Source organism: Cervus canadensis, chromosome 4 (genome assembly GCF_019320065.1).
Source record: "Cervus canadensis isolate Bull #8, Minnesota chromosome 4, ASM1932006v1, whole genome shotgun sequence".
In the NCBI taxonomy this organism is placed as follows: domain Eukaryota; kingdom Metazoa; phylum Chordata; class Mammalia; order Artiodactyla; family Cervidae; genus Cervus; species Cervus canadensis.
In genome coordinates, this window is record NC_057389.1 from 88,740,319 (window position 1) to 88,765,483 (window position 25,165).

Consider the following 25,165-nt stretch of genomic DNA (forward strand, 5'->3'; position numbering starts at 1 on the left):
TTGGCCTCACTGCACAGTTTGCCAGGTCTCAGTTCTGGGATCAGGGATTGAACCTGTGGTCATGGCCACCAGGGAATGCCCTGTTTGATTTTAAAATGCCTATGAAGGTGACAGGCAGAGCAGAGCAGACCAGCAGGTCGACGCACACTTACATGGCTGTTGAGTAAACCGCTTTTGTGAGAGGTGATCCCTTCGCTTTTTTGGAGGTTTTCAATCGCCATTTCAAGCTAAAGAAAATGTGCGCAGAAACAAAACAAAATGGAAAAAAAAAAAAAAAAGGAAATCAGATAGTTAGCATCAGCCAAGATTTGTTTGTATTAATATCCAAACAAAGATCCGCGTGCCTATGGAATAGAAGCCAGGCTGGACATAGGCAGGGGGTGGTTAGGTGAGGGATGGATTGTGAGGGGTAGTGAAGCCTCAGCCCGAGAGTTACTTCATCACATGCGGAGGCGCCCAGAGCCCGTCGGACACCAGCAGCAGGGGGTCCTCCTGTCTACACGGGCCGGTCCACATGGGCAGCCAAGTTTCAACGAGTCTGCATGTGAGCATGCACAAGAAGACTTAGTGGCTGCGTAAGTTCAAGTTTAAGCGAAGTCAGCGTAATAACCGCCTGCTGCTCCCCACACCCGTCATGTGCGCTGGGAGAACCAGAGGACCACTGATGGTGGGGACAGTTTGTGGCACTGATTTCCAGGTCAGCCTGTCATGTTGCAACGCCCAGGGTGGGAGAACACCATGAGGCTACAACCCCAGCCCTGCCATCAGGGGGCACAGGTTCCTGGGGCCACAGAGATGGGACCGAGTGGCGGGGAGTCATGTGCAGCTTACAAGGGGGCCCTTTCTGGGAGAGGGCTTCTGAGATAGAACCTCAGGCCTCTCAGTGGTGAGGGCTGAGGGGCCACGGCAGGTCTGTGCAAAGGTCATGTGTGGCAACCACCATATCTGAGCCCAGCTCTTTCATGGAAAATGCAAACGTGAGCTCTGTTGGAAGAAATGACCCTTCAGCACCCAGGGGAGGCAAAGACCACAGAGGTGCTTCTGTAAAAAGCAGGCCCAGCGCATTCAGAAAGTACAGATGGACCAGTTCCTGGAGCCGTGTTCAGGAACAAGGGGATTCTGCTTCACCCACCACCTCTTTTGACCATGGCTGAGAATGTCCATTCTCACCACTGCTATTTGACATTGCACTGGAAGTTCTAGCCAGGGTCATAGAATAAAAGGAAATAGGAAATAAATAGGAAATAAAAGGCATCCACATGGAAGCAGAAGACGCAAAACTGCCTCCGTTTACAGATAGCATGATCTTAAATATGGAAAATTCTGAAGGATCCACACAAAAAAACATCAGCACCAGAGTTGCAAGATACCAGATGCACATACAAAAATCAGTTATTTTAAACAATGAATGATAGCAAAATGAAATGAAGAAAACAAACTACTTGAAATAGTATCAAAGAGAATAAAATACCTAGGAATATGTTTCATCAAGGAGGTGAAATAATTGTACACTGAAAAAGCTATGAAACATTTCAAGAACTTAAAGATGATCGGAACAAACAAAGACATCCTATGTTCATGGACTGGAAGACTTACTATTAAGAGGGTGAAAGTGAAGTCCCTCAGTCGTGTCTGACTCTTTGCGACCCCGTGGACTGTAGCCCACCAGGCTCCTCTGTCCATGGGATTCTCCAGGCAAGAATACTGGAGTGGGTTGCCATTTCCTTCTCCAGGGTATCTTCCCGACCCAGGGATCGAACCCAGGTCTCCCGCATTGCGGGCAGACGCTTTAACCTCTGAGCCAAGGGAAGCCCATAAGAGGGTAATACTCTCCTAACTGATCTATAGGCAGAATGCAATCTCTATCAAAATTCCCTACACAGCTTCCAAGTGCCTTCTCAAATGGATAAGTAGATCTTAAAATTCATATGGCATTGCAGGGGACCCCAAGTATCAAAACAATCTTGAAAAAGAAGTACCAAGTTGGAAGACTCACAAGTCCTCATTTCAAAATTGATTACAAAGTCAGTAACCAAAGTAGTGCAGTACCAGAATAGAATAGACATAGAGAACAATGGGATGGAATTGAGAGTCCAGAGATAAACCCATACATCCAGGATCAATTGATTTTCAACAAGGGTGTTCAGTCAATGGAGAAAGAAGACACTTTTCAACAAATGATGGTGGGATAAATAGATAGCCTCATGCAAAAGAATGAAGTGGGACCCTCACCTCACAGCATATACCAAAATCAATTCAAAATGGATCAAAGAACTACATGTAAGAGCTAAAAGAACAAAACCCTTAGAGAACAAAACCTGTAGTGATCAGGTAAAATAAGGTTATTTCCATGACCTTGGATTTGGGAATTTTAGACATGACACCAAAAGTAAAATTTAAAAAAAAAGGTAAAAACTTTTAAAAAGATAAATTGGATTTCATTAAAATTAAAAGCTTTTGTACATTGAAGAACACTATTAAGACAGTGAAAAGACAACCCACGGAATGGGAGAACATCTTTGCAAATCATATATCTAATCAGGGCCTATATCCAGAATATTATAAAGAACTCTCACAACTCAAAAACAAAATGACAGAATGACCTGATTAGAAAATGGGCAAAAGTCTAGAATAGATATGTCTCTAATAAGCACATAAAAAGATGCTCAACATCATTAGTCATTAGGGAAATACAAACTAAACCACAATGAGGTACCACTTTATACCCATGAGGATGGTTAGTAAAAGAAAAAAGAAAAATATTAATGACAAGTGTTGGCAAGGATGGGGAGGAATTGGGAACCCTTGTCCATTGCTGGTGGAAATGCAAAATGGTTCAGCCACTGTGGTAAACATTTGTTAAATATAAATTCGGTTAAGCCACATGACCCAACAATGCCATTAGACCCAAGATAATTGAAAACAGGTGTTCTAACAAAAACTTGTCCATAGTAGCATTATTCATAATGACAAGAAAGCAGAGAAATGCAAATGTCAGTCACCGATGAATGGATAAACAAGATATGGTCCACACATACAATATAATATTATTCATGCCCCCAAAGGAGTGAAGCACTGACACATGTTACAGTGTGAATGAGCCTTGAAAATATGATGCTCAGTGAGACAAGCCAGACATAAAAGGCCACATGTGAGGGGTTCATGTGTGAGGGGTTCCATTTGTCCAGAACAGGTGAATCCATGGAGACAGAAAGCAGATTAGTTTAGTTGCCGGGGGCTGGAGGAGGAAGGAATGGGGTGGCGGGGGAGGGTGACTACTAACTGGTACAGGGTGATGAGAATGTTCTGGAACTCGGTAGGGTAATGGTTACACAACATTGTGAACATGTACCAAATACCACTGGTTTGTACCCTTTTACATAATTAAAATGGTGCATTTTTATGTTCTGTGAAATTCACCTCAATAAAAACTATATAATTAAAAAAAACTTTAGTCTCACTTATGATTTGAATGAATCTTTTTACTCACATGCCTGGTTTTGTAACACTGTGCACCGGTCACCTGGAAAATATTGGTTCACCAAGTTTGCAGATCTTCCAAATACTGACATATTTCATCATACAATATCGAAAACATCCAGCCATTTCAGCAAGATACCAGTTTTCCAAAGTTCTATTTTTTCTTTTTTTTTTTTTGTAGAACATATTGGCAATAAAATCTGTCAGTTGTTTCCCTGGATGTGTCAGGCTCACAGCCTTTCATTTTTGAGAAAATGTGGGCCAGATCTCCAAGTCTGAATAATCATAATTTGTCTGTCATCCTTTCAAGGAAAAATAGCATTTCATGTGTTCATAGACTGCAGCTCGCCAGGCTCCTCTGTCCATGGGGATTCTCCAGGCAAGAATGCTGGAGTGGGTTGCCATGTGCTACTCCAGGAGATCTTCCCAACCTGGGGACTGAACCCAGGTCTCCCGCACTGAAGGCAGATTCTTTACCGAATGAGCCTCCAGAGCTACTCTCCAGTTGTGGTTCAAGGGCTTCTCACTGCAGTAGCTTTTCTTATTGCAGAGCACAGGCTCTAAGGTGCACAGGCTTCAGCAGATTCTACTTGTGGGCTCTAGAGTACAGGCTCAGTAAGCAGTTGTGGCACACAGGCTTAGTTGCCCCACAGCATGTGGGATCTTCCCAGATCAGGGATCGAATCTGTCCCCTGTATTGGCAGGTGGATTCTTAACCACTGGGCCATCAGGGAAGCCCATGAAAACAATTTTGATCTCATGGAGCTCCTGAGAGGGTGCCAGACATATGTAAGACTGACTGCTAAAAGGCGTGGAGTTCTGAGTATTGTGGAAAAGAATACAAATGAACATTTGCTGTGTAAGGCCATCCTCAAAACCCCCTAGCTAGTAAACAGGGTCTGAACAAGCCCACTGATATTATACATTAAATTAACTTGATTCAAAGTGGAACCTCCCAAGGTGTTCACTGCATTTTAAAATTAAGGCATCGGGGACGCTTCTGAAGGTGATGAAGTTCAGGAAAACATCCCTAGTTCCCCAAGTTCCGACGGAGAGGTTGGTGCCCTGAAGTTAGGACGGAAGGCACAGCGCAGTGCATCCAGCAGAGGGCGCTGCGGCGCCGCCTCCCAGCCCCGAGCAGCGCCCAGTCAGCCAGCATCCTTGGAAAAGGAGCCTCTCACACTGGAACTTGAAGTCAGTCGGGGCAGGGGTTGGGGTGGGAGGGATGGGGGGATGGGGGGTGGGAGTTGGGTGTTGAGTCGGAGGGGAGGCTTGCTTACAAACCTGACCCAGGGATTCTAACTGCACAAGTACAAAAGGCTTGCTCAGTCCTCTCAGGGGCTGGAAAAGTTAGTGTTTAAAGTGGAAACTAATTTTATACTCCACTGGAGTTTCTTATTACTGAAAAGATTTTTTTATTAAAGTGGTAGCTGCACATGTCCAACATGTAAGGAAGAGCCAAGGATGGATGTAGAGGTGCCCCATTCCCACCCCAGGGCCAGGCATCCCTAAAATCATTTCTGTTTTCTCAACTTTTTGAGGATTCCTTTACATCTTGGTATTATATATAACATGGATGCATGTTATACATATATATATTATATATATTATATACATATATATTATATGTATATTATGTATATGTATATAATATTATGTATATGTATATAATATACATATATAACATATGTATACATGTTATACATACATACATATATATATATATATATATATATATATATATATACACACACACATACATATTTCTTGACTTACCAGGAGTTATATCTTTATTTCTTTTAAGATTTTTTTTTTTGATGTGGACCTTTTTGTTTTTTTAAAGTTTTTATTGTATTTGCTACAATATTGCTTCTGTTTTATGTTGTTTTCTTGGCCGAAAGGCATGTGGAATCTTAGCTCCCCAACCAGGGATTGAACCTGCACCCCCCACATTGGAAGGCAAAGTGTAAATCACTGGACCACCAGGGAAGTCCTCCATCTTTATTTTTGATTGCACGCAATGCAGCCCTTATTCCTTTTCCTTGGCAATTTAATTTCACTGACTTCCACTGCATGAATTATTAGCAGAATGCCTGTGAAAAAGGGTACACACATATCATGCTTTAGGGGCTCTGGAGAAAGGTGGGGAGACAAGGCTTAAGGACTTATGATCAAAGATACAGTGTCTCAAGAATTAAATGTGATAGCAGAGTGCAGATAAGTTTTAATAGCTCTCAAGTATCCCAGGTGGCTCAGTGGTAAAGAGTCCACCTGCCAGTGCAGGAGACGCAGGCTTGACCCCCAGGCCAGGAAGACCCCCTGGAGAAGGAAATGGCAAGCCACTCCAGTATTCTTGCCTGGAGAATCCCACGGACAGAAGAGCCTGGACAGCTACAATTCATGGGGTGGCAAAGAGTCAGACATGACTGAGCAACTGAGCATGCACGCACATGTATATTGAAATTGGTCTAGTATTTAAAAATTTTTAAGGAATTTTAAAAATTCCTTTTCTTTCTTGTATAATCCTGGCAAGATTTTGCCTGACATAAGGACTAGATTCATGTCTTCTAAGGGAGGGTGAAAGTTACTTCTCTGAGTTCATTAGTGTCCGTCCAAATGGTCATTCCATCCATAACACAGTAATCTCATTAAAATGACCCGACAGACCAAGATCACCCCTGCAAAGGGCCAGCAATGACCAATATCGAAGCAAACTTGTATCTCAAGGCTGGATCTGGCCGTGCCTTGCGGCATGTGGGATCTCAGTTCCCCGACCAGGGATGGAACCCAGACCCCCCGCGTTGGGAGTGCAGAGTCTCAGCCACTGGACCCCCAGGGAAGTCCAAGTAGTCATTTTTAAAGGCTAACAAACATGTTTCACTCTTTTTGTAGTTCTCAGAACTTAAAATATTGTAGTTCTACTTCTTAATTCATCAATTAAACATTTAAAAAAAATTTTTAGTTTGGAAATAAATCCAGACTTACAAAAAAGTTGCAAAAAAAAAAAAAAAAGTTGCAAAAAGAGCACAAAGCTTTCCTATAGGTCCTTCAGCCAGCCTCCCCAAATGGTCATTGACCTCATTGACCCAATGACCTCCCCAAGACCTGGAAACCAATCCCCACTCAACCCTATTAACCAATCAGAAGTCCCATCTGTGGACCAGAAGTCAATCAGGAGTCACACACTGTGGGTATTTGCATACAGAGCCATGAAAGTAAACAAGACCATAAAGAAAAGATGAAGGAAATTAGAAGGAAGTTTTTATTGAATGATGACCACATGTATCCCTTGGGTTTGTGTCACGCTAAATAGGATGATGACTTCTCTGGAAAATTAACTGAGACTTTTTAGAATAAGTGCCAGAGTGCTTTCCAGTAGCATTCTTTAATTCTGTCACTTAAAGCAGAACAGAGACAAAAATTTCAGATAGATCTTTCAAAGGGACACTGCTTCCCCCTTTGCAAAGAAATGTGCAAAAACCAAATTCAAAAGTGATGACATCATTAGAAGTTTGTCAAAACCCATGGAACGTACAACACAAAGAGGGAGCCCTAATGTCAACCAGAGCTTTAGTTAATAGCAATAAGGTGTCACTATTGGTTTAGTGACTGTAACAAATGCACCAAACTTAGGTAAGATGTTAAGAATAAGGAGAGCTCTGTGTGGGTATGGGGTGGGGGATCATGGAAATTCTCTGGTTTAGGTTCAATTTTGAGCATTGCTTTGCTAGTGTGTGAGATGAGCGCAATTGTGTGGTAATTTAAACATTCTTTGGCATTGCCTTTCTTTGGGATTGGAATGAAAACTGACCTTTTCCAGTCCTGTGGCCACTGCTGAGTTTTCCAGATTTGCTGGCATATTGAGTGCAGCACTTTCACAGCATCATCTTTTAGGATTTGAAATAGCTCAATTAGAATTCCATCACCTCCACTAGCTTTGTTTGTAGTGATGCTTCCTAAGACCCACTTGATTTGTCATTCCAGGATGTCTGGCTCTAGGTGAGTGATCACACCATTGTGGTTATCTGGGTCATGAAGATCTTTTTTGTATAGTTCTTCTGTGTATTCTTGCCACCTCTTCTTAATATCTCTGCTTCTGTTAGGTTCATACCATTTCTGTCCTTTATTACACTCATCTTTGCATGAAATGTTCCCTTGGTATCTCTAGTTTTCTTGAAGAGATCTCTAGTCTTTCCCATTCTATTACTTTCCTCTGTTTCTTAGCATTGCTCGCTGAGGAAGTCTTTCTTATCTCTCCTTGCTATTCTTTGGAATTCTGCATTCAAATGGGTATATCTTTCCTTTTCTCCTTTGCCTTTAGCTTCTCTTCTTTTCACAGCTATTTGTAAGGCCTCCTCAGACAACCATTTTGCTAACAAAGTAATGTTCAAAATTCTCCAAGCCAGGCTTAAACAGTACGTGAACCCTGAACTTCCAGATGTTCAAGCTGAATTTAGAAAAGGTACAGGAACCAAAGACCAAATTGCCAACATCTGCTGGATGATCGAAAAAGCAAGAGGGTTCCAGAAAAACGTCTACTTTTGCTTTATTGACTATGCCAAAGCCTTTGACTGTATGGATCACAACAAACCGTGAAAAATTCTGAAAGAGATGGGAATACCAGACCATCTGACCTGCCTCCTGAGAAATCTGTATGCAGGTCAAGAAGCAACAGTTAGAACCGGACATGGAACAACAGACTGGTTCCAAATTGGGAAAGGAGTACATCAAGGCTGTATATTGTCACCCTGCCTATTTAACTTATATGCAGAGTACATGATAAGAAATGAAGGGCTGAAAAAAAAAATAAAAAAAAAAAAGAAAAGAAATGCAGGGCTGGATGAAGCACAAGCTGGAATCAAGATTGCCAAGGGAAATATCAATGACCTCTGATATGCAGATGACACTACTCTTATGGCAGAAAGCGAAGAACTAAAAAGCCTCTTGATGAAAGTGAAAGAAGAGAATGAAAAAGTTGGCTTAAAACTCAACATTAAGAAAACTAAGATCATGACATTTGGTCCCATCACTTCATGGCAAACAGATAGGGAAACAATGGAAACAGTGAGAGACATTATTATTGGGGGGCTCTAAAATCACTGCAGATGGTGACTGCAGCCCTGAAATTAAAAGATGCTTGCTCCTGGAAGGAAAGTTATGACCAAGCTAGACAGCATATTAAAAAGCAGAGAGATGTTACTTTGCCAACAAAGGTCCATCTAGTCAAAGCTATAGTTTTTCCAGTAGTTATGTATGGATGTGAGAGTTGGACTATAAAGAAAGCTGAATGCCAAAGAATTGATGCCTTTTTTGGAGAAGACTCTTGAGAGTCCGTTGGACAGCAAGGAGATCCAACCAGTCCATCCTAAAGGAAATCAGTCCTGAATATTCATTGGAAGGACTGATGCTGAAGCTGAAACTCCAATACTTTGGCCACCTGATGTGAAGAATCGATTCATTGGAAAAGACCCTGATACTGGGAAAGATTGAAGGCAGGAGGAGAAGGGAATGACAGAGGATGAGATAGTTGGATGGCATCACCGACGCAATGGACATGAGTTTGAGTATGGTCCAGGAGTTGGTGATGGACAGGGAAGCCTGGGTTGCCTGCAGTCCGTGGGGTCGCAAAGAGTCGGACACGACTGAATGACTGAAAGGAACTGATCTGAGGCTCGATTTTTCTATAAACCTAAAATTCTTTTAAAATGTCTCTTAAACAGATAAAAAGTGATGATGAATTATTTATTTATTCATTTATTTATTGTTTTGGTTGATTGCACGATCTTAGTTCCTTGACCAGGGGTCAAACCCACTTCACTTGCAGTGAAAGCACTAAGTCTTAACCGCTGGACTGCCAGGGAAGTCTGATGATGAGTATTTTAGAGAAAAATAGATGTGCTTTTGCTGGCAAAATGTTTCCTGTGGTATTTGGACAAAGGTCTGTCCAGGGGGCAAGGTAGCCTCTAGCAAAAGCCCAGTAGGCATGTGAGCTCGCCATCAAGATATCCTGATCTTCCCTGAAAACACAGGCTACAGAGAAGAGCCGTTTTGCGGCTGATGATCCATTGTGAGCTGTGAGGCCACGTGGATGGTGCACCAGCCCCGTGGGCCACCAGGAAGGGTGCCATGAGAATGGAGGGGCCCGCGTGGGAAGCCAGGCCAGAGGAGGCATGGACGGGCTCTCCATCAGTCTTACTGAGCGTAGACGGAAGCTAGTCCCTCACAGACACATCTTTTTGGAGTGATCACGTGACGGTCTTCTCGGCGAGCTGGACAGAGGATGTGAGATGTAGCTCCTCTATACCCGCGAGTGCAGGTGGTCAAAGCAAGGATGTTTGCTGGGGTCCTGAAAGCAGGAGCTGAGTCTCCGATGACTCAGACAAGAAACTCCTAGGATTTCAAGTGGCATATCTCAGAGATGTCTGCTGTAGCCTGCACACTGCAGAACTTGAATCTGTCATCCCAAGGCCCCAAATACTGCAACTAAAATATATATATTCTTTCTCATACTCTTTTTCACTTGGGTTTATCAAAGGATACTGAAAATAGTTCCCTGAGCTGTACAGTAGGACATTACTGTTTATCTATTTTATGTATAGTAGTTTATATCTGCTAATCCCAAACTCCCAATTTATCCCTCCCCCACCCACTTTCCCCTTTGGTAACCATAACTTTGTTTTCTGTGTCTGTGAATCTGTTTTGTAAATAAATTCATTTGTATCATATTTTAGATTCTACCTATTGTTGTTCAGTTGCTAAGTTGTTTCCAACTCTTTGTGACCCCATGGACTGCAGCACACCAGGCTTCTCTGTCCTTCACTATCTGAGTTTTCTTGAACTCATGTCCATTGAGTTGATGATGTCATCCAACCATTTCATCCTCTGTTGCCCCTTTCTCCTCCTGCCCTCAATCTTTCCCAGCATCAGGGTCTTTTCCAATGAGTTGGCTCTTTGCATCACGTCACCAAAGGTTTGGAGCTTCAGCTTCAGCATCAGTTCTTCCAATGAATATTCAGGGTTGATTTCCTTTAGGATTGACTTGTTTGATCTCCTTGCAGCAAGGGACTCTCAAGAGTCTTCTCTAGCACCACAATTCAAAAGCATTAATTCTTCAGTGTTCAGCTTTCTTTATGGTCCAACTTTCACATCCATACATGACTACTGGGAAAACCATAGTTTTGACTAGACAGATCTTTGTTGGCAGAATAATGCTTTTTAATACACTATCTAGGTTTGTCACAGTTTTCTTTCCAAGGAGCAAGAATCTTTTAATTTCATGGCTACAGTCACTGTCCACAGTGATTTTGGAACTCAAGAAAATAAAATCTGTCCTGGAAGAGCAGGGTAGGGTGTCAAAATACAGACTGTATATGGATTTTCAATCAATGAAAAAACTTGAAACCCAGATATCAGACCACAGTGACAGGGCAGCCCAGGGTCTGAGCTGCCTTTGTTTGTGGTGAGGTGGTATGGACCACAGAGAACATCATGACTGACGACCGCAGTTGGACTGTGACCCGTGACCCTAGTTTATTCACTAGTATGAGTCGATGCAGTTTGCTGATGCGGAGGCGTCATGTCTGTGAGGAACACTCCCGACTGGACAGCAGCTCCACGCTCAGGTCTGCCAGCCAGTCCTCTGAGGGTGTGTGTGCTGAGGGCCCTGCAGGGAGCAGGTGGGGAGGCACAGGCTGGGGGTGCCCCAGGGATGGCGGGGCAGACAGCACCCACACTCTGGACATAGAAAGGAGAGGCCAGCGAGACTTGGGGGGCCTCTGATATCAGGGTGACCCTGAAACACATCAGGATCAAGAGAACAGGGATGAGGCTAGAGCATCCCCTTCTATTGAAGATTAGGCCTCCACAAAAACAGGAAGGTATTTTTTAGTTGACCCATTATATCAATAGTCTAAAGAAGAAAAAGCACACGATCGTATCGATGAAAAGAAAGCATTTGACAAAACTCAACATCCAATTATGATAAAGACTCTCAGAAAACTGGGAATAGAAGGAAACTTCCTCAAACTGAAAAAGGGCATTGTGAAAACCCTCCAGGTAACATCACTTAGAGATGAAAGACCGAAGCTTTTCCCTAAGGGATATCCACTCTCACTACTCATATGCAACATCGTACAGGACGTCCTGGGCTTCCCAGGTGGCGATAGTGGTAAAGAACCCATCTGCCAATGCAGGAGACATAAGAGACATGGGTTTGATACCTGGGTTGGGAAGATCCCCTGGAGGAGGGCACGGCAGCCCACTCTAGTATTCTTGCCTGGAGAATCCAATGGTCAGAGGAGCCTGGTGGGCTACAGTCTATAGGGTCGCAAAGAGTGGGACATGACTGAAGTGAATTAGCACGCACAGGATGTTCTAGCCAGTGCAGTAAGGCAAGAAAAAGAAATAAACGTCATCCAGATTGGAAAGGGGGAAATAGAACTGTTCCTATTTGCAGACCACAGAAAACTCTCAGAACTAAAAAAGTGAGTTTGGTAGTCTCAGGAGGCAAAGTCAAGAGCCAGAAATCAACTATATTTTCATATATTAACAATGAAGAGTTAGAAATTAAAAATCAATACCACTTACAATAGCTCCAAAACCAAAAGATACTTAAAAGATGTCAATTATCTCCAAAATGATATAGAGCTTTAAGGCTATTTAATCAAAATCTCACTAGGAATTTTTTTGTAAATATACATAAACTGATCTAAAATTTATATAGAATTGTAAGAGAATGAAAAAACACTTTAGAGACTGGGAAAGAATATTTGCAAATCACAAATCTGGCAGGGGACTCGAATCCAGAATATACAAACAATTCTCAAAATTAACAGTAAGAAAATAGATAACACAGTTAAAATAATAACAATAAACTTCAACTGACACATCCCCAGAGAATAGATATATGAAATGCAAAGCCCATGAATAGGTTCTTGCCATCACTAGTGATTACGAAAATGCAAATTACAACCACTGTCACCGCACACTGATGAAAATGGCTAAAATAAAAGAAGCTGACGACATCTGAGAATGAAAGCTGCTGGCGACGAGGTGGATGAGAGGCGCTCACACCGGGCTGGGGGAGGAACTCAACACTGCCCAGAAAAACATGGGTGGTTTCGGATAACGTTAAACAGGTACTTACCATAGGAGCAAGCAATCCCACTCATGGGCGCTGATTAACCCCAGAGAAAGCAAAACGTGTGTCTACACATGTGAGTACTTCTAGCTGTTTTATTCAAAATCATGAAAAACTGGAAACAGCCCAGGCAGCCCTCGGCTGGTGAATGGATGAATGAGCTTTTGGGTAAAGGAAGACGACGGAGGAACAGGAAGGAGCCAGTGACTCACACGACAACTGGCCGGGATCGCCAGGATCCACACTGGGGAAATAAGGGGCCACAGTGGGTGGGGAAGATCCCCCCCGACCAAAGCAAAACTGCGGTGCTGGAGGACAGACTGACGGGTGGCAGGGCTCATGGGTGAGAGGACAGTGTTCCTACCAAGAAATACCCAGGGAGTTCTGAGGCAACGTCCCGTGCTGCATCCCGATGCAGGGACAGGCAGCCGAGTCTGTGCGCATCAGAGCTTGTCGCTCTGTGCACCCAAGGGGTTCACTCTATTCTGTGCTAATTTGAAAAATAAGAGTAAGTATGGGACATAGGGTTTTCAAAGCAGATACATTTCCAAAGCAGGTGAGCCATGGTTTGGGGCAGGGGCAAGGGGTGCCCGTACAGCTCTGCGTTGGTTCAGCCCAGTTCCGCAGGGAAGGGCTGATCTCCACCTCCTAGAGGCTGACAATGATGACCTGATTACGGTGGAACACCAGCACCAGTAACATCCACCAGCACGCAACGTCGCTCCCAGTAGCTGCCTGGCTACCACTCTCAGTCTTTACCGAGGAAGAGCCCCAGGTTCACAGAGGGGGCACCTGCCTGAGGCCGATGGGGCCCAACGCCCGTGGTCTCAGCTGCCTTCTACTCACCATCCTGCTGCTGCTGGGGGCTTAACCTGCCCCCTCCAGAGCCCGGGACGTACATACCGTAGCCGGCGACGAGCGGGACGTGTGGGCCAGGGAGTGCCTGCTGCCGTCCATCCCCCCGTGGATAAGGTAGGCTCCCGCGCTGGAGACGATGGGGCTGCCCCCGACATCCATGGTGATGCCCACCATGCTGTGGGAGGGGACTGCGGGCGGGGAGGAGCCTGCCACCGTCACCTGGGCGCCGCCTGGGGCCTCAAAGTAGGACGCGGCGCTGCTGGGGGCGTACATCTGAGGCTCGGGGTTGTAGGCGTAGGCCGTCCGCCTGGTGGAGAGAGAAGAGGCGTCGTGTCAAAGCCAGGGCCCAGGGCACCGAGCGCGTGGGTAAGTCAGCCACGGACTGTCAACACAGCCAAGGTCACAGCCTGGGTCTCAGAAAGCACGTGGAATCCCAGCTGACACAACTGGTCATTTACAAACCGCAGGTGCGAACTGCACGCGGGGGCCCCCTGGGGGCATGGGGCGGGACTGCACCCGACCCTGGTAACGGGGAGGGCTACCCCGGGGATAAGATGATGTAAAGTCACTCACCGACACACCCACCCACCCAGCCACCCACACACAGAGGCTCAGGGGCACAAGTGCGTGTAAGGGCTGTGAAGCTGAATACACCCGATGTCAGTGTCCTGCAGTCACAGATGCCGTCACCACTGGCGGCAGGGAGTGGGACGGGGAGCCCGGGTGAATGGTACAAGGGACTCTGGGCTCATTTTGCAGCTTCCTGAGAATCTAGTTCTTTCAACCCAGAAAGTCAGTCTTTTTTTTTTTTTAATGTAATTGCTTAATAAAAAGAATATCTAAAGGATTCCAAGAATTCGTCTGATGTTCCTTTAACATCTGGATCAAATCATTAACCATGTCCATTGATGTCCAGCCTGCTGCAGTGAAAGGCCGTCAGTAGGGGTTTTTCCTCAGGGGTGACTGAGGGAAGGCCCCTTTGGGGGGGCGGGTAGGGTGATCCCTCCTATCCTGGGGGACATCATCTCTGACTGCAGTGCAGTCAAACCAGGACGCTACCACCAGAGTGCTGCCCAGAGCCTGCTGAGGCCCCAGGGTTCACCCATGCTCCTCTGTGTCAGCGCTGAGCTGTGGACACTCAGGATCCCAGCAGTCACATCTCTAACCACAGTCAGGCCCCCGCACCCTCCCAGGACCCCAAAGGGGGAGTCGTGAAACCAGAGTCAGAAGCAGGCACACGGGTGCATGCCGAGCAGCGAGCTTCTGGGAACCACATCACTCTGCCCCAAGCATCACAGAGTTCAAAAGCAGAGAGCCCTGGACATCCTTGACAAGTAGAAGATCAAGTTCTCTAAACATCAAGATAAGCCAGAGGCTAACAGAGGCCAGAATGAAAAAGCAGAGATGGAAATGGTTTCTGGGTTTCGAAGGTGGGCTCTCCAGACTTCAAGGGTGGATTGGAGTTTCTGTTTTTTAAACTGCCTTTCCTTGAAGTAAAACTACAAAGGCCTATGATTTCTGATATCTCCACTGGGCTGTGATGTCCTAATGGGGGTGTAATAGCTGGGTCACCCCACCAGGAGGTGAAGGGAGAAGATTGTGGGCAAACCCATTGCCAGGGGATCTCAGTAGGCATGGTGGCCAGGTGGGTTCCCTGCAAACCCCTTCCTGGGGAGGGGAGAAGACACCCACGTACAAGGCTCCGTTGGTGAAGACGGCGTCCCCGCCCTCCACGTACTGCACCTGGGGGGGGTACACGTGCTGCACCGGCTGGACCTGAAACAACAGCAGACACTTGGCGTTACGCGGTTTCCAGATTATTCAGGTGGAAATATCTCCTATCGTCTTTTGTGAACACTTAGTGCGTTATACTTGTCCTACCCAGTGCGTTATACTTGTCCTACCCCTGGCCGGCACTTCTAAAAACTAGGAGAGACAGTCACGTCGAGGCCACATGTTCCGCATTAGCCCAGACAGGGATTACCGCAGCAGGTTGGGGCCCCTATTCCAGGCGGAGGGGAGCCCAGCTGGCATCTGGGGGCCGAGATGCAGAGTAGGGCCGGGCGTTGGTGGTGGTGATGGTGACTGGGGTCTACTGGCCACTGGGCAGAGGGGCCGGTCCTGCCTGACGGCTGACACCAGAGATACGGACAGAACTGGGACCTTGGAGTGTGATCCCAATCCCCATTACTCCCATCCTCCGGCAGGGCAGGGGTTCAGTGGCTCACGTGCTCTATCACCCCCGTGCCAGCAGCTGGGTTGGGGGAGGGGCCTTGGGAACCCCCCGGGGAGAGACTGAAGGTCTGAGCAGAATCAGTAGGAGTGCTGGGCCTGGAGTGGGGGTGGGGGGCTGGGGGTGGAGGGCGGGGGCGGTGGGAAGACCCCTCCCTCCTCTGTCAGTCCACAGCCTCAGCTGATGACCCCTGGAGGATACAGGCGCTCTGATGGAGCCCAGAGCTCTGTGTGGGGAACTTCAGGACTCCGCTGTGGAGGGAGGCTTAGTGGATGCCTGATTCAAGCTCACTGGGGATGAGGAAATCAGGGTCAGGTCTCATCATGGCCTCTCTGTAGACCTTTGTGCAGCGGCAGGACTGGGTCGACTCCCACCTCTGAGGACACAACCCAGGGACATGTGCACACACATAACCCCTCTCGCCTGTAGGGGGTGGGTAAGATGCAGAGGTCAGCCCAGAGAGAAATGGTGGACACATGCCCAGCCCCATGGAACAGGGGAAGCTTCTGGAATCACGGAGCCATGGTCACACCCCTCCCTCAAGGAGGTGAGGCAGAGACGCAGGGTCCCTGCTGGGCGCCCCCAGAGCCTTCGCTCCTCCTCCTGCTGCTGCTGCTGCTGCTAAGTCACTTCAGTCGTGTCCGACTCTGTGTGACCCCATAGATGACAGCCCACCAGGCTCCCCCGTCCCTGGGATTCTCCAGGCAAGAACACTGGAGTGGGTTGCCATTTCCTTCTCCAATACATGAAAGTGAAAAATGAAAGTGAAGTCTCTCAGTTGTGTCTGACTCGTAGCGACCCCATGGACTGCAGCCTACCAGGCTCCTCCGTCCATGGGATTTTCCAGGCAAGAGCACTGGAGTGGGTTGCCAGTGTCTTCTCCTCGCTCCTCCTACAGGAAACCCCACATCACACAGCATCAGGCAAACCTCTCTAAACACCCTGCTAATCTGAGCAGAGCCCCTTGAAGGGAGAGGCGTGTCCTCTGGGGTCTTGCCATCTCCAAACTATGCTCCTAGGTCCTGTTGCATGGGAGCCTGAACAAATTTGAATTCAGCATCTCACATAGAGCAGGAGTCGGCAAACTCTGGTCCTTGGGTCACATCTGGCCCGCCTAGTCTTACAAATAAAGTTTTATTGGCACATGGCCACACCATCCCATCCATGGTTGTTGCATGGTTGTGCTTGAGACCATCTGGCCTGCAAAACCAACCAAACAAACAAAAAGCACTGTGAGGCCTTTTCCAAAAAAGGTCTGCCAACCGCTGCTCAGATCACGCTGCCTCTCTGAGCTGATCATCTGGGCTGCGATCTGGCTGCTGAGCCCACACGTTCAAGCTCTGTTCTCTAGTCATTTAACTGCTCAAGAGGCGCCTGTCTGAGGGTCCAGCACTTGCCTGTGGGTGGGTCTACCTCTGCTGGAGGCTCCATGTTCCTTCTATTCAGAAACCTCTGCTGTCTGCCTGTGTGTCTACAGCTGCACCCAGCTCTACCTAGCGGCTCACTTGTGCCCCAAAGGCTGAAGATCTGAATGAATAAAGATCATCAGCTTTCTTGGCTTGTAGCAAACTATCTGGAGTGACAGATTTTTTTTTTTTTTTAATGCTTCCAAAGAGAGCTTCCTGGTAAGGAGCCAAACATGCCACACAAAAGGAAACAACGAAACAGGAAAGCAAGTACTGTCGTTCGGATGGGGGCCCCCAGGCATGCCGTGCCAACCGTGTCCCATGTCCCCTGCGCTGCGGTTACCTGCTGTGGCACCTGCTGGCCTCTGGGGAGGGAGAGTGGCTGCATCTGGGCCCCTTTGGGAGCTGAGCCCGCTGCCTGGACCAACACCCTCTACAAGGGAAGGAGAGAGGACATTTAGGCTCATCATACGTGAGTCCTGAAAACAAATACCGCTCACAGCCGGCATGACTGTGCCTGCTGCTGCTTAATGGAAACATAGGTGGGGGCGGGTGGCGGTAAGAAGGAGGGCACACACATGCCCCCAGCAGCTTTGTCTCCTGGGGATCTGTAGTCATCAGGGTGATGTGGGCTGAGAACTGGGTGCCGTCCGCACCACCTCCCCCTGGACAAGCTGGGTCACACCCCACCCTGTCAGTTCACCCTCGACCTGCCCCCGCTTAACACACAGGAAGAAAGGAAGCCCAGAGCGGTCACTGCTAGGTCGCAGTCCCAGCATCTCAGTATTGGAAGTTCTTTAACCCAGACTCAGGCCAGCCCCTTCCTGGGCTCCATGGCTGCTCTCTGGGCCCCCGGGCCGTCTTCCCAGAATGGCTCTCTCACGTTGCTGGAGAACTGGTTGGACGGACAAAGCTAGGAAAGCGGGAAGGATCAAATGCACTCCCGAGGGGAGGTAGGAATAGGAGGGATTTGTTTCTGTGAGCCTGGGGCTTTGGCGTGGACTCGGATTCTGTGATTGGCCTCGTGGATCCTATGCATCACCAGGCGCAGTAATTCTGCAGGGTTTGGCCTCATGAACACCACTGAACTAAGAATTCAACACACTTAGCCCTCCGTGAACTCACCCCCAAAGACACAGAGAACACAGATGGGACAGAGATCAACAGGATGGACGGACAAACCCGAAGTGTCCATCCACACAGGGGAGCACCCCTCAGCTAGAAAAAGGGGAGAAGCCCAACTCTCAACACAATGTGAATGGACCCCGAGAACATGATGCTCAGTGAGAGAAGCAGGCACAGGACACACAGCGTGTGATTCTATCTACGTGAAATGTCCAGAACAGGCTGATCCACAGGGACAGAGTGGATTCCTGGTTGCCAGGGGCTGGGGGTGAGGGATGGAGGGTCACTGCTAATGGGGAGGGGGTTTCTGTTTGGTAGGATGAAGATGTCCTTGAACTAGCCAGAGGTGGAGGCTGCAAAACACTGTGAATGTCTTAAACACTGCTAAATTGTTCACCTTAAAATGGCAAATCTTGTGTCATGTGAATTTCACCTCAAATAGAGAAATAAGAATTTTGAGGATTTACAGGCACACACTCCAAAGCTGAGGCATCCAGTATGGAAGATAATAGCTGTGTATCTCTGTGGCCATTGACATTTACTTTGATTTAAATGAATTGCAAACTTCAGTTGCTCTGCAGCACTGGCTACACTGCTGGTGCTTGGAGCCTGGTAGGGCTGGCGGCAGGACACTCACACTGTGCGGGCAAGTTCTGCTGGACGGCGCGGGACTGCAAGAAGTAGGAAGCGTGCATCATGGGATGGACGGAGCAAGAAAGCCCCTTACTGGGGAGGCACTGGGTGCTCACTCTTCAGGAAGCCTGCAGGCGAGACGGTGCCCAAGGGGTGGGGGATGCAGCCACTGATGCTGGGCTTGGGGGCTGGACCCATCTCCAGGGTCCAGGGACGGGAGCCTGGGATGGACATGGAGCTCATGGCAGAATGCTGGGACCAGTCTGCCTGCACTCGCCAGAGTGAAGGCGGCCACCACCCAGACCTGGGCCACCTGAGACTGGGGCTGGTGAGAGGGACCCCAGGGAACAGGGGGTGGAGGGCCCATGCATCAGGTGTGATAGGCAAGGAAACAGTGAGGCCACAGCCGCAAGTGATCACGGCCTCTAGGTACCCATGCTGGGGTGGCCACACTTCTAATAAGTAAGTGCCACACGTGCCTGACTACGTGTTCCAAACTGAATAAGTGGTGTTGGTGTCTATCTACTTGCTTTTGCTGAATTATGGGTTTTATTTTTCTTTTTTGCTGGTACCAATTATCTCCGTCCCACTCCTAATTTTCAGATTTGTAAATCACGGATAGTGGGCCTCTGCACATGTCTACCATTTCTGGTCTGCTCCATTACCTTCAGTTTCATGCGGAATTATGTTTATGTCTACCTTCTGATGTGTTCCAAACTACTGTGGAAATCTAGAAGTTGGGAGAAACTTGATGTGAAAATTCTCTGCAAATTTGAAAGAATATGCCACTTCTAATGCTAGATTTGATTATGAACCAATCCTAAGAATTCTCATTTCTGCGCAGAAGGCTCACTTCCAAGGTACAAGAAAACTGCCGCTAGCAGATGAGAATGAAGTCGATCAGAGTCCGAGAAGGGCTTTGGCTCTGAGTTTGGATCATTTCACCGATTCCTTGGCGGGGCCTTTAAAAACAAATGGTGAAAAAGCCAGATAACATGGGGAGAGGGAGGAACATGAGGGTGCATTTCAACAGCAGCAGCCGTGGAGCTGAGAAGTCAATTCAGAAAAATAGAGATGCCAGGCTCTGCAGATTTAAATGCTTTTTGAAACCGTGGTGGATGTGTCCCCTGGCTGCACTGGTTTTCCCGGGGCTGCCTAAGCAACAGGCGGGCTGATCTGTTACCTGTGGGGAGGCTGTCACTGGCTGGGCCACAGACGCCTGGGCAGCCGCCGACGAACACAAAGCCACGGAAGCCGGAGAATCCGATCCACTCTCTGAGTTCTGCATGCTCAGGTCTAAAGAGAGGCGGAGAGAAAGTGAGGGGAGGGTGAAGAGAGACAGTGAGCGGGGCAGGGCTGCCATCATGAAGCCTGTAGAGGCAATGTACAAGGTAAGTAAGTGAGTGGCAATGACCAAGTTCAAATGCAAGGATCCTGGCAAGACTAGGTAAGAAAGAGGCAGGGGGAAAGAGGCTTTGCAATTATTTCATAAGAAGACAGAAGGGAGGGGCAGGAGGTATTTTTCCCAATAGAAACCTGAAAAATAGCCCAGCAGGAATTCCTGAAGGACAGGTGTGGGACAATGGCGTTTCCCTTTCCAGTCACATCAAGCTCGACTATTTTCAAGGGTTCATGCAATTTTTAAGCCATTTATGGAGAAAATTAAAAGCTCTTGTTGGATGTTTGCCATCTGGGGAGCTACCACACCCCACTATAAGTGCATCCTCTGAGGGCAGGGTGTCCTCTTGGCACCTTGGCCAGCAAGCAGGTGTCAACGAGCAGGCCAGTGAGCAGGAGGTCTGTGGGACCTCCTGGGCCAGGTCAGGGATGGAATAGCACCCCTGCACCCATCCCCCAAGTCATGACCACCACAGATGTCCCCAGATACGAGTGTCTCTTTGGGGGCGGATTCAACACCAGCAAGAAAAAGGTGATGGCAGAGGAAAGAAATGGCACCTTCCTTTGGGCTGGAGAAAAATTCTCAGGCATTTCAGCAATAAGAAAAGGTGCCTTCTGTTCCTCTGTCCATGAGAAAGTGTAAAAGTATTGATATATTTCTCTGCATCCAGGTGCAGACATCTCTCAAATGGGTCATTTAAAAGTTCTCTACCAAAAAATTCATGTAACCACAGCACAAAGTGGCAGATGAGATTCACTCCAGGAAAATGCTGAAAGTCAAACTCTCTACATTAAAAAAATTTTTTTTTTGGCCACGCAGCAGGGCATGTGGGATCTTGACTCCCCAACCAGGGATTGAACCCATGCACCCTGCAGTGGAAGCATGGAGTCTCAATCATTGGACTGCCAGGGAAATCCCTCTCGTTACTTTTTAATAAACACTAGCTACCATAAAGCTGCAAGAAGCAGTTCAATCAGCAACTGCAGACAGAGGAGATGGCTTTGTGGCTGCACACAGCTGTCTCATCTCTGCCCTGTCCCCTCCTGGCCACAGCGTTGAGCATGTCCCCCCATGAGTGGAGGGTCTGGGCTCCCAACTCCCGGGGAGACCTGGACAGCATGGCACACACCACGGTGCCCAAGACACACTGCCAGAAACTGTCTGAGTTTCTCTGTAGCCCCAAGAGTCCCACCTCCAATAACAAGTAGATAATTTTTTTAAAGCCTTTTTAAAAAATTCAAAGAAAAACTGATAATAGATTTAAACAATTTGCCTAAGGGAAGCAGAAAGATGTGCATGTGTGTGTGTGTGTGTTTGGATCTGAGAGTGCTGGCTAAATTCCATCTTTATTGACTATCCCAGGTCCCTCCCGCGCGCCCCACCCCCATGCCTTTGGTACCACAGGAACCACTTGATGGACTGTGGCCGTGCCTGTGGCATTTTTCTATTTCCTGTGACCTTGACTCAGTTCTCACCACCAGAGGTCCCCAGATCCATGCAATGACTGCTGCCTCATATGCTCTTTGCCTCTTTTGGAGGAGGAAGAGGAGAAGACGGGAGGGAGAGGGACAGAGGGGGAAGAGGAAGAGGAGGGCGAGGAGGAGGAGGCTGTGAATTTTCAATCTGTATTTGCTGGGTCTCCAACTTTCTCTCCTTCCTGATGAAACTCACTTTTGGAATTATTCCATTGGAATTTGCCTAACTTGTGGTCTTATATTCATGGTTTTCTCTGACCATTTAAGCCAGTCAGTTACCCACTCTGTACCATTCTGTTCCCATCTGAAGCCAGGAAGTGGGTAACTTCAGTGGCACTAGGAGGAAAGTGAGTCAAACTCTCCATGAAATGAATCTACTAGTGAGAAAGTGAGGAGGCTGACTTCACTGAGACCAGTTCCTCAGTCCATAGTTAAAGTCTTACGGAGACAAGGAGAGGCTGTGAGTGAGTTGGGATAGATGGTGGGCCCATGCTCTGCTTACTGTGGCCAGAATGCACCTTCCAGAATGTGAGTTAGTCTAACACACTCCTGACAAGGATGCAGTATCTGTCTATCACACTGTATGGCATTTAGTGAAAAAGTTGGCTTAAAACTCAACATTCAAAAAACTAAGATCATGGCACCTGGTCCCATCACTTCACGGCAAATAGATGAGGAAACAATGGAAACAGTGACTTTATTTTCTTGGGCTCCAAGATCACTGCAGATGGTGACTGCAGCTATGGAATTAAAAGACGCTTGCTCCTTGGAAGAAAAGCTGTGATAAACCTAGACGGTGTATTAAAAAGCAGAGACATCACTTTGCTGACAAAGGTCTAAATAGTCAAAGCTATGGTTTTTCCAGTGGTCATGTATGGATTTGAGAGTTGGACCATAAAGAAAGCTGAGAGTCAAAGAACTGATGATTTTGAACTGTGGTGTTGGAGACTCTTGAGAGTCTGTTGGACAGCAAGGAGATCAAACCAGTCCATCCTAAAGAAAATCAATCCTGAATATTCATTGGAAGGATAGATGCTGAGGATGAAGCTCCAATACTTTGGCCACCTGAGCCAAAGTATTTGGCAAAGAGCCGACTCATGGGAAAAGACCCTGATGCCAGGAAAGATTGAAGGTAGGAGAAGAGGATGACAGATGATGAGATGGTTGGATGGCATCACTGACTCAATGGACATGAGTTTGAACAAGCTCCAAGAGATGGTGAAGAACAGGGAAGCCTAGTGTGCTGCAGTCCTCGGGGTCGCAGAGAGTTCAACCTGACTGACTGGACAACAGCAGCAAATGCCATTCAGACCAGAGCTGGCAGACTTAGGTCCCAGGTTGGACTTATGGGCCCGCCTGATCTCTGTTACAACTACTAGACTTTGCCATCATAGCACAGGAGCAACCATGGCTGACACATGAATGAATGATCTTGGCAGGATTCTGATAAAACTATTTATAAAAACAGGCGATGGGCCATGGTTGTTGGGTATTGGTCCACATAATTTGGGTCTGATAAAGTGGTGTGGTTTTGGAAGACATAGAAAAATTACACTGTCTTGATTTGAAGCCTGAGGCCCACAGGCCTTCCATCCAGCACCTCATTCCTGAAGCCACCATCTCACCAACATGACAGGACTTGGGGGGACCCCAAAGGGTGACTCAAATTGGGAGAACGGTGAAGTTTCTGACATTTAAAGACAAACAGAAATATCAGACACTGGTCTTAAACGCCAACCATGGTCTTCCTGAAGCTTGATGATGATGCTGCATGCTCAGTCAGGTCCGACTATTTACCACCCCATGAGCTATAGCCCGCCAGGCTCCTCTGTCCATGGGATTTCCCAGGCAAGAATACTGGAGTGAGTTGGCATTTCCTTCTCCAGGGGATCTTCCTGATCCAGGGATCGAACCCACATCTCCTGCACTGGCAGGGGAATTCTTTACCACTGTGCCAGCTATCCTGAAGTTTATGAAGCCACAATGAAGGCCGATTCATTGAATCCCAGAACCCCAAAAGCCAGGGGTAGCCATGAAAACTCAGGATGGGCAATTGGGCACAGCTCACTTTGGGGGGCTGTAGTGGGTTGAAGGGTGTCCCCCCAAATTCATGTCCCCTTGGAGTCTCAGGATGTGACCTTATTTGGAAACAGCGTCTCTGCAGATGTACAGAAGGAAAGGATGGAGAGATCACAGGGGATGAGGGTGGGCCCTAAATCCAGTGATCGTGTTCTTAGGAAAGCACACACAGGGAAGAAGGCCATGGGACGTGGGAGGCAGAGACGGGGGTAATGCAGCCACAAACCGAGGATGCCGAGGCCTCAGAGTTGGAGGAGGCAGGAAGGAGCTTCTCCTAGAGCGATCATGGCCCTGTCGACACTTTCTGGTCTCTGGAACTGCAAGAGGATTGTTTTTTGGTTGTTTCCAGCCACCCAGTGTGTGGTACTTTGAATGGCATCCCTGGGAAACCCACACAGGGGTCTGTCTCCCTGTGGTCCACCCCAGGAGGTGCTGAGGTCCTGCTTTAGTCCCAGGCACATTGTATCAGGTAGCTGATACACATTTAGCAAATGAATGAACACCAGTAATGCCTCAGTATTACATCTGACACTTAATGATAAAAACTTATAGATGGTATTTCAGATAGTGAGAGTCTATGATGGCACTTTATGAAACAGATAATGATACATGGAATTATTATTTCAAGAGACAGTACAGTTGGGAAATACAAAGAAGTTCATAGAGGTTTCAGAAAAAGTACAAACCACTTGGTTATGTCAGGGGTACCTAGGACTCTCCTGGGAAGGATAATGACTCTTTGAGACCAAATTCTCTGCCTCCCCAATTCATCCTTTGACACTGGAATCAGAGACAGAATGACAGATGCCGTGTGGGTCAGTCTGGCTGCTCCCGTATATGAAGACACAACATGCCCATCTGTAGAGTGTGATACCCTTCCTTCCCCACCTAAGATCACCAAGGTTGTAGGTTGCACATAAGCTCATCCAGTTTCCTGCAAAAATGTTTTATTTGGGTCCATTAATCAAGGGCTCTTAGCACATCAAACTTTAGCATTTTTTAAAACATGGTTTTTCAAAGGCATGCAAAAGAAACACTGGCTTTCAGTAATGGAGCAGCAAATTGGCTGGATTAAACCTTTTGCAGAAAACAACTACAAAATCTGGGCAAATTATTTTTTTAAAGCAACTATTTAAGACACTGGAGGGTGACCAGAGCAGGAGGACCCTGCCAGGGAGCCCACCCTTGGAAGACCACTGCCACAGATTGGACTGCCTGGGGACTCTGACTTTCACCTGGGGGTAAATCCCCTGTCCAGGAATGCTTGTTTGGCAGAAAGCAGCAGCCTGGGCATCTTGAAGTGTCAAAGGAGAGAGTTCACAAAGTCGGGGGGAATCT

General features: G+C 47.3%; 1 protein-coding gene across 7 annotated transcripts in view; it reads right to left on the reverse strand.

Annotated features, from left to right (window-relative positions):
- Positions 1–25,165, reverse strand: part of RFX2 (regulatory factor X2) — a 90,140-nt gene that overhangs the window by 20,938 nt on the left and 44,037 nt on the right. For 4 of the 7 annotated variants that reach the window (XM_043466332.1, XM_043466331.1, XM_043466330.1 and 1 more), the window contains exons 2-6: positions 20,058–20,170; positions 17,460–17,549; positions 15,174–15,253; positions 13,523–13,784; positions 153–227 (exon numbers count right to left, since the gene is read on the reverse strand). In XM_043466332.1, the coding sequence (XP_043322267.1) occupies positions 153–227; positions 13,523–13,784; positions 15,174–15,253; positions 17,460–17,549; positions 20,058–20,162 (612 nt within the window). In that variant the 5' untranslated portion in view covers positions 20,163–20,170. The remainder of the gene's footprint in view (positions 1–152; positions 228–13,522; positions 13,785–15,173; positions 15,254–17,459; positions 17,550–20,057; positions 20,171–25,165) is intronic. The other 3 variants (XM_043466334.1, XM_043466333.1, XM_043466336.1) reach the window with 3 other exon arrangements.